The sequence below is a fragment of the Nuphar pumila genome, chromosome 2 (assembly GCF_984573655.1).
Source record: "Nuphar pumila chromosome 2, dmNupPumi1.hap1.1, whole genome shotgun sequence".
Lineage (NCBI taxonomy): Eukaryota > Viridiplantae > Streptophyta > Magnoliopsida > Nymphaeales > Nymphaeaceae > Nuphar > Nuphar pumila.
This window is the reverse complement of record NC_143250.1, coordinates 103723927-103733871: the sequence shown is the minus strand read 5'-3', so window position 1 is coordinate 103733871 and position 9945 is coordinate 103723927. Positions and strand designations below refer to the sequence as shown.

Genomic DNA, 9945 nt, shown 5'->3' with positions numbered 1-9945 from the left:
AATAAACTAGACTTCATAACGAAGACACCACTTTTTACGGATTTGAAATCCAATCTCTGGTTAAGGAGATATGACCCTGACAAGTTGGTCCTGATTCGGATAGCGATTTGTATCACAAATCGCTGTAGTGTTTAGCGAGAAACACTACAAATCGCTATAGCGAGGTCCAACAACACTATAAATCGCTGTGGGTCTCGCTAGAGACCCGAAAAAACTATAAATCATAGTTAAAAGACTGAAAAACACTACAAATCGTTGTGGGGCTCGTTGGAGACCCCAAAGCACTATAAATCATAATTAAAAGATCGGACAACACTATAAATCATTGTGAAGTTTTAACTATGATTTATAGTGTTTTCGGGTCTCTAACAAGACCCACAGCAATTTATAGTGTTGCTGGACCTCGCTATAGCGATTTGTAGTGTTTTTCGCTAAACACTACAGCGATTTATGATACAAATCGCTATCCGAATCAGGACCAACTTGTCAGGGCCATATCTCCCTAACCAGAGATCGGATTTCAAATCCGTAAAAAATGGTGTCTTCGTTTTGAAGTCTAGTTTATTCCTGTAAATTTTCAGCAGTTTCTATGGTCATTTGTTACCCCATTTGGATCTAAAACCAGACCCTATCAGTCTGTCTTATTTGAGTGACATAGGTTTTTATTTCATTTTGTAAGAGTCATATCTCCCCAATGGAAGATCATTTTCCAAATCCGTAAAAAGGGTTTTCTTTCTCTATGTGTCTAGTTTATATCTGAAAAGTTTTATAACTTTTTATGCTCATTTGATATTTCAAACCTGTTAAAAATCGAGACACATAGAGGAAGTTTCAAACTTTTTATGTTTTATAAATTTTATAACATGTCTCGGTTTTTAACAGGTTCGAAATATCACATGAGCACAAAAAGTTATAAAACTTTCTAGATATAAACTAGACACATAGAGGAAGAAAACCCTTTTTACGGATTTGAAAAATGATCTTCCATTGGGGAGATATGACTCTTACAAAATGAAATAAAAACCTATGTCACTCAAATAAGGCAGACTGATAGGGTTCTAGTTTTAGATCTAAATGGGGTATCAAATGACCATAGAAATCGATGAAAATTTACAGGAATAAACTAGACTTCATAACAAAGACACCACTTTTTACAGATTTGAAATCCGATCTTTGGTTAGGGAGATATAACCCTGACAAGTTGGTCCGGATTCAGGTAGCGATTTGTATCACAAATCGCTGTAGTGTTTAGCGAGAAACACTACAAATCGCTATAGCGAGGTCCAGCAACACTATAAATCACTGTGGGTCTCGTTAGAGACCCGAAAACACTATAAATCATAGTTAAAAGACCGAAAAACACTACAAATCGTTGTGGGGCTCGTTGGAGACCCCAAAGCACTATAAATCATAGTTAAAAGATCGGACAACACTATAAATCATTGTGAGGCTTGTTGGAGACCCAAAAATACTACAAATCACAGTAGGGACTCATTAGAGACTCAAAAAAATCATAACAACAATTTGCTGAAGAATATTGTCAATCAAATAACGATTTGTTGAAGAAGTGCTACAACAGTCATGATATGGGGGCCAAAATGAGAACATTTATAAAATCTGGATACAAGGTTCTGATATTTAATCAAAATAAAATAGTAATTGACCATGAAAAATTCTGAAAATTTACAAGGATGAACTAGACACATAAACAAAGAGAACCCGTTTTACAGAATTGAAAAATGATCTCTCATTAGGAAAATAAAATTCAAACAAAATGGATCAAAATCTGAGCCGTTAAAATGACACAGGGTGACAAGGTTATGGTTTTTGACCCGAAACTTGTATGAAAACACCATGGAAATCGCTGAAATTTGGTATGAAAAAACTAGATTCAATTTAGAAAATAACCCTTTTTACGGATCGGAAAGATCATCTCTGGTTAGGGAGAAATCACTTCCGCAAGTTGGTCTTGATTCTGCTAAAATCCTGATGGTGCAAAATAACAGGTTTTGAATCTCGATTTTTAAAGTGGGTCAAACAAACTCAGAATGATCTGATTTTTTGTGGAGAGCATGAAGACATATGCATGAAGTTGCAGTAAAAAAATCAGATTAAAATGAGCTCTGATTACATACAAATTGATAGATCTAAAATGCACAAGAATTCAAAGTATAATCTAGAAAGCAACTGAACATGATGAAAGCAAACTGCACATGCGTGGATGTTCAAACATGAGATCTAATATCTTAAAATATGAATGGGTAAAAACTTTGAATCAGACTCTACAACTCATCAAGTTGAATGATGCTCCCCACGCTGGGAGGAGCCCTCAGACCCCCCTTTTCTGTAAGGGTAAAAACTTTGAATCAGACTCCACAACTCTTCAAGTTGAATGATGCTACCCACGTTGAGAGGAGCCCCCAGACCCCTCTCCTATAAGGGTAAAAACTCTGAATCAGGATCTACAACTCATTTAGTTGAATGATGCTACCCACGCTGGGATGAACCCCCCAAACCCTCCTCCTGTAAGGGTAAAAACTCTGAATCAGGCTTCACAAGAGTCAATGTACAGGTCAGTCGGTGCTTGATGAAGCAATGTATGATCTTCTAATGGATGTGCACAGAAGCAGAAATAGAAGGGAGAGAGAGAGTGAGAGGGTTGATGTTCATGGCCTCCTCTAGGGGAGATTTCTTTCTCGGATAATCCTGCAGTGCAGAGACTGGGTCTTAAATAATCATCTTCGGGGCACTTAAGTCTTTACAATCACTCCTTTTCAAGAACCGTCATTTTTTTTTGCACCAATGGAGGAGAGGGTACTTAAGTCTTTGCAATCTTATCAAACTCCAACGCTAATTAATGCTGACAAACATGGGGATACGAGACGCACATGCTTACATACGTGGTGCTCTTTGGGACCCCCGATCATGAGATACAGCTAACTGCCCTGTTCGGGGGGGGGAACATATAACCTGCTTTGTGAACATACCAACTGATGTTGTTGAACATCAACTACACTTGTCAAGCCCCGTTGGAACAATGTTTCTAAAACCATGTTTAGATGTAAAATATTCATATTAAACATATTTCTTGTTAAATACAATATAAATAATTGCACTTTTTAAGTTGCATGGTCTCCTTTCATATATATATATATATATATATATATATATATATATATATATATATATATATATATATATATATATATATATATATATATATAGTGAATGGGAGAGAGAAAAAGAGACCCCATTTTACTAGACAAAAAAGAAAGAAAGAAAGAAAATAATCATTAGAACCCAGATTAACAAAAAAAAACATTACAAAGTACATACAGCATTTCACTTGAACCTCACCGTCTCCCTGTTCTCCCCCACTAAACCAATGGTAGACAAGACAAGGATGTTTAGGGCACGTTTAGAAGCAAGAAAAACTTTTATTGAAAAAAAAGTTGTGATAATATAATTTAAAAAAATAAAATAAAATCAAAATTTTATTTATTTATTTTGTATCACTTTTTTTTTATATCTTTCTCACTTCCAAAACGTGCCCTAAACGAAATAAATAATTAAGGAAGAAGAACATGGAGGAGGATATCATTTTTGGCCGTACAAGTGGGTGGGGAGGCGAGGCTCCACCACGACAACAAGTGGCACCTTGCGGGGCGTGGATAAACCGAAAATCTCATCCATGTCCACGTCGTCGGGGGTGATGGACCCGGGCAGCCTCCACACGAACCCGTGGAGGAGGTTGGCCAGGCTGAGCTCGATGACCTTGAGCCCGAGGCTGTAACCGGGGCACATCCTGCGTCCCGACCCGAAGGGAAGCAGCTCGAAGAACTGGCCCCTCACGTCGATGTTCTTGTTCAGGAACCTCTCAGGCCGGAACTCGTCGGGTCGGTCCCATAAGTCGGGGTTGCGGTGGATGGTCCACATGTTGACGAGGACGCGGGTGCCCTCGGGCACGTCGTACCCGGCGAGGGTGCAGTCCTCGCGGCAGAGGCGCGGCACCAGCATGGGCGCGACCGGGTGCATCCGCATAGTCTCCTTGACGATGCTCTCCACGAAGGGGAGGGACGGTATATCCCGCTCCTCAACCAGGCGGTCCCTGCCCACCACCCGGTCCAGCTCCTCCCACGCCTTCTTGAACAGCTCCGGCTGCTTCAGCATCTCCGACAGCGCCCACTCCACCGTCACCGCGGAACTCTCCGTCCCGCCTGCGATCAAATCCTGAGAAAGATCAATCATAAAACAAAGTTAATAAAAGTTCAAATCGGATCAAGAATGGGGGGAAAGTTTGAGGCTATGGTTTTGCTCGCACCTGCGTGAACGCTTTAACCCCGCTGCGGGTGAGCTTGACGTCCAGGTCGGGGTCGTCCGCGAGCTGGAGCAGCACGTCTACCATGTCCCTGGGCACGTACCCCTCCACGCCGGCCCTCCTGGCGTTGTGCTCGTCGAGGACGTGCTCCAGAAACCGGTCGAATTTCCTGCTCACGGCCTTCATCCGGCGCACGTAGCCCTGCAGGTCGAGGAAGGCCAGCCAGGGGATCCAGTCCCCGATGTTAAGCACGCCGCTCATCAGGAACAGCTCGTCCAGCATCCTCTTGAACTCGTCCGGCGACACCACCGCCGACTCGCTCCCGTCCAAGTACTTCTTCCCGAGCACCATCCTGCTGATCACGTTCAGGCTCAACGTGGTGAGGTAGTCCTTGAGCACCTCCGGCCGTCCGGCAGCCGCGTGGAGCTCCGCGACGAGCGAACGCACCTCCTCCACCCGGATGTACTCATAGGACTCGAGCCGGCGCGCGCTGAAGAGCTCCATGAGGCACATCCGCCGCGCCTGCCTCCAGTAGGGACCGTAGGGCGACCACGTTATGTCGGAGTAGTTGTAGGTCGTGTACTTCCCGGCTGCCGTCTTCGGCCGGGACGCGAAGGTGATGTCCCGCGTCTTGAGGACCAGCCTCGCGGTGTCGATGGAGGAGGCGACGACCACGGGGTGGGAGCCGAGGCGGAGCTGCATCAGGGGACCGTACTTGAGGGAAAGGGCGTGGATGGAGCGGTGTGGAAGCTCGCCTATCAGGTTGAAGTTTCCGATTATCGGCCACTGCCGTGGCCCGGGAGGTAGGACCAGCCGGCGTCGGCGACGGAAGAAGATGGTGTATAGCATCACCACTGTGGCCAGGTACGCAAAAGCGGTCACCAAGGGTGAATCGGCCATCTTTTTGGATGTGTGTTCAACAGCAACTGGCTGTATCTCTTGGAAGGATGAGGGGCTGAGGCTGTTCTAATGGCTGTGGTGGTTCTTGCTGGAAACGGTGACAATTTATAAAGAGAGACTCGCGGAATAGAGGCATCCTCCCCGAACCTTCCACCTTACATTTTTTCCTAATCTTTTTTATTTAGATTCTGAGACCACTTGCGTCAATAGGACGACCGAGGAGACACTTGACCCGACTTTCTGAGATTTTCCAATTTTCTGGGCATTGAATGGAGGTCAGGGCTTAAAAATATTGTTCACATTATTAAAACCATTTATGATCTTTTTACAGTGTTCATTAATGTAGTGTGTGGCAGTGGACCGGGGGTTGAAACGGGGGCCGATTCGAATCGCTGTGTTTGGACCTGGGATAGAGGACATAAAATGAGGATGGCGGTTAAAATTAAAACCGGTGCAGGATGGAGGATGAACTTGTGCTTTTCTCCTCTCCTCTCCTCTCCTCTCCTCTCCGTCCCTGATCTCCGTTTGTAAACCTTCATCTTCTTTGTTTAGATGACAATGGACAGAAAAAAAAATGGAACTCACACCCGCCTCGTTTGGACTGGAGATGAGAACAAGAAATGAGGATGGAGGCGAAGATGGAGATTAAAGTTAAAAGCCGTGTGAAAATAAAGGGTAGAATTTTGAGAAAGGACCCGCCCTCAGCCCTTGCCCACTGCCATCCCTGAATACCAGAAATCACCATCACCATCACCATCGAAAACAATAATTCACCTCCGTGTGTAAACGGTAGCTTTTTAAACACACGCAAGACATAAATGGTACGTAGCACACCACGTGGTCCAGCAAGCACACGGTAGAGTTTTTTTTTTCTTCATGTAGTACCTTGAATAAGGGTCTATGAGCTGAAAATTCCCTACCAGTAACCACTGTAAGGGCAAATTGGTTCTACTAATTGTCTGGCATCCCTTATATATATATATATATTTAAAAGGCAAGTTGGGGTTAGGCGGATCCCTACTAAAACAACAGCCTCTCCATGTGGCCCAGGGATTTGATCCTGGGCCTTCAGCCTGACACAGGACCCCGCTTACCACATGGGATACCACCTCAGTGGTCTTTGTATCCTTCATCGGTGCAAGTTGTTTTTTTATATCAAATTGGGCTCCACAGATGCAATTTACATCGTTCATTTAGTGAAGAACAACATTTAAATAACCAAAATCATAACTTGTGTGCAGGTTTTTTTCGACAATTCAAAAATCAACTGTTGATAAAATACAAAATTTTGTGACTTAAAAAGAATCATATATATATATATATATATATATATATATTGTTGAAAAATACCATTCAAGGGTTGATTCTTATTAAATAGACCAATATGAAGCTATCTGTTAGGTGAGATTTAATCAAAACAACTTGCATAATAAGATTTAAGAGGGGTACGTATGAAGATTGGGGATGAGTGGGAACCGAACTCAAGTATAGACTTATTCCATAGAAAAGCAGATCATGTGATCTTGCAGAATCAGGGATCTTTGGTGATCCTAGATCATCCCCGTCCATTTGAGCTGTCAGTGTGGGGCCCACTTGTTCCCATAGTGAAAAATGAGCCGATGTGTCCGTCTCAGAACCTGAATCGAAACATTTCAAAGATAATTTTGTAGGCTTATTCCATCAACCGCCAATGGGTTAGGAATCCCCGGTTTTGCTACACTCCCTTTTTTGTCGATGACTAGCCGACACGAATGAAGCTAACAGCTCAATTCCACAAAAAATTGATCAAATTTTTTAATACTCCAATCAGCCCTTGGCACATCACCCTGTTGGCTCCAATCATTCGGATGGAGGGATATAGTGGAACTTAACTTCGTCTTACTCATTGTCCTACGTTTACTTTTTGTTTGTGTTACGTTGAGGAGTGTTAGAACTTAACTTGACTTTAAATAATATAAAATGATTATATTATTAAAAAAATAACACATTTTTCAAAATGCCTTTCAATTTTAAAAATTTACTTGTCTAAATTCATAAATTCTTGACTTTTTTTTAAATATTGTTTATCATTTTTACTAGCCAACTTCTTGTGGTTCGTGTGCTACCACGTGAATCCCTTTTAAGTAACTGATGTTAAGGAGGTTGCAAATGTATGATAACATTCACGTATATATAAAATGACATTGGTGAGCTACTATGCAAATCTTCTTTAACTAACTAATTATAAAAAAGGTTTGTAAATGTGTGAGGACATTTGCATATATATAGTACGACATAATCTCCTTTAAGTAATTTATCGTCAAGAACGTCCGCAAATATGTGGTGACATTTGCATATATATATATCACCACACATTTGCAGACCCTCGATGACTAGTTACTTATAGAAGATTTATATGGTAGCTCATGAATGCCATACTATATATATGTGAATGTCTCCACACTTTTGCGAAACTCCTTGACGATCAGTTACTTAAAGAAGATTCACATTGTAGCTAGTGAATGTTGTAATATATATATATATGTGAATGTTTACAAATTTGTGAACCTCCTTGATAATCAGTTACTTAAAAGAGATTTACATGATAGCTCATGAATGTCATATTATATATATGCAAATGTCTCCATACATTTGCGAACCTCTTTGATAATCAATTAAACGAGATTTGCATGATAGCTCGTAAATGTTATAACATATTTGTAGATCTTTTTATCATCAGTTACTTAAAGAAGATTCATATGGTAGCTCACGAATATCGTACTATATATATGTAAATGTCCCCACATATTTACAGACCTTCTTGACGATAAGTTATTTAAAAGCGATTCACATGGTAGCTCACAAATGTTCTTATATATATATATATGTGTGTGTGTGTGTGTGTGTGTGTGTGTGTGTGTGTGTGTGTGTGTGTGTGTGTGTGTGAATGTTGTTACACATTTGGAGACCACCTTGATGATCATTTTTATTAAAAGAGATTTTCATGGTAGTGATAAGGATAATCAGAGTTCATGTGTGAAGAATCCTAATTCTATTGATAATCAAAATCCTATTGATAATCAGAGTTCACATGATAAGGATGATCAGAATTCGGTTAACCTGAGTCTTAGTCAAATAAAGGACTACAACATGAGTCAAATGAAGGTTATCAAGAAAAGTCCAACAATAAAGGGTGATATGGATCATTAATTCTAGAGAAGCCCACAATAGAGAGTTCAGATCTATATAAAGGCTTAATGGAACCTACTCAGCTATCACGTTGATTGGAGTCTTTGCACCTTAGATGTAGGTGTTCATGAACACTGAACCACATATATCGTGTTTCTTCTTCTATACTTTCTTTTGTTTTCATGGTATCAAAGCACGTTGCCTGGTGAGGGATTTTCTTTGCATTTCTTCTCTCTTTTCTTGTTATTATGGTTGCTATTTCAATTGAGTCGACCTCCCCAGTGAAATACCCATATCCTTTCAATCTAAATGTCACTAATTTTGTGACACTCAAACTTAACCATAACAACTTTCTGTTATGGCAAACCCATTTTTTTGGTCTTGTTGAAAGCCAAGACATGACAAGTTTTCTTGATGGTGAATACCCCATGCCTCCTCAATTCATGCAGACTCCTATGGGTGCTGTCATGAATCCTGAATATACAACATAGAGGAAATTAGATCGTCTGGTGAGAGGATGGATTACCGGTACTCTTGCTAAAGAAGTTCTTGAAATCGTTTTTGGCCTACAAACTTCTCAAGAGGTATGGAATGCCTTGATTACCTCATTTGCCCATGTTTCTAAAGAACAAGAATTTCTACTTAAAAAATTACAACTTTATCAAAAGAATGACAAGCTACTAGTCGATTATATTAATAGCTTCAAAAATATATCAGACATGCTTACGACCATAAGCAAGCCTATTAATGATGACACCAAGGTGTTCTGGTTATTGAATGATCTTGAAGCTAGTTATGAATTATTTGTTATAACTATGCTCAAACCTCCAATCCCGTCTTATGAACAAGCTATCGGGTTGTTGCAAAGTCATCAAACCAGATGCAATTTGTATGAATGAGTGAACAATTACTCAGTATTTTTTAGTTAGAGAACTGAAAACCAAAAAAAAATGATTCTATAATAAAAAACAACAGTTTTTTTTCAAAAGGCCACGAGTTTACTCAAGCAGGTCAAACTATAGATCGTGGAAATAATTTCATTCAAAAGAAGCCTTTCAATGGTCGGACATGAAATCAGACCTAAGCGAAAAATAAGAAAAAAGGCATGATTTGTCAGATTTGTTCAAAAATAAATCACAGTGCTATAAATTGTTGGCACAATTTCAATCAAGCTTTTCAGGCTGACCTACCTACCCAACATTCTTGCATGCAAATCATTTATTGTCCACCGTTCCTTAGCTGCTTAAAACTTTTGACCATTGACCACACTCTTATTTTTTGATGTTTTTGACATCAATAAAGTCTTTTTAGTTCGATTAATTGAGATTTTTTGTCTTTTGCTTTTCTTGATAATTTTGGCCAGCCCAAGTCATTCATTACTAGCCGTTTGTCTAGCCTTAGCCTCTTTATTGGTAGTTGTTGGGCTAAAGCCTATATATATCCAACCCTCTCCCATTCTCATAATCTCTCTCTCCATGAGTTTAGTCTCTCTTGAGTTACTTAGCTCACTCAAGCTCTCTTTCTTTTCCTAGTATTTTTTCTCTCACTATAGTGATTTT

The 9945-nt window shown here is 40.4% G+C and overlaps 1 protein-coding gene across 1 annotated transcript; it reads right to left on the bottom strand.

The window, feature by feature from the left end:
• Window positions 1-3569: 3569 nt before the first annotated feature.
• On the bottom strand, window positions 3570-5310 carry LOC149846497 (trimethyltridecatetraene synthase-like). Its single transcript, XM_089996372.1, has 2 exons — window positions 4322-5310; window positions 3570-4230 (listed from the first exon to the last, which is right to left on the bottom strand). Exons 1-2 carry the CDS (start codon window positions 5216-5218, stop codon window positions 3598-3600), a joined length of 1530 nt encoding a protein of 509 aa, XP_089852498.1. The 5' UTR covers window positions 5219-5310; the 3' UTR covers window positions 3570-3597.
• Window positions 5311-9945: the final 4635 nt, after the last annotated feature.

Bases quoted from the DNA above. Each gene is read 5' to 3' on its own strand.
- LOC149846497 (XM_089996372.1), bottom strand. From the start codon at position 5,218: ATGGCCGATTCACCCTTGGTGACCGCTTTTGCGTACCTGGCCACAGTG. The intron at 4,231-4,321 runs GTGCGAGCAAAA...GATCTTTCTCAG, and splicing joins GGGTTAAAGCGTTCACGCAG to GATTTGATCGCAGGCGGGAC.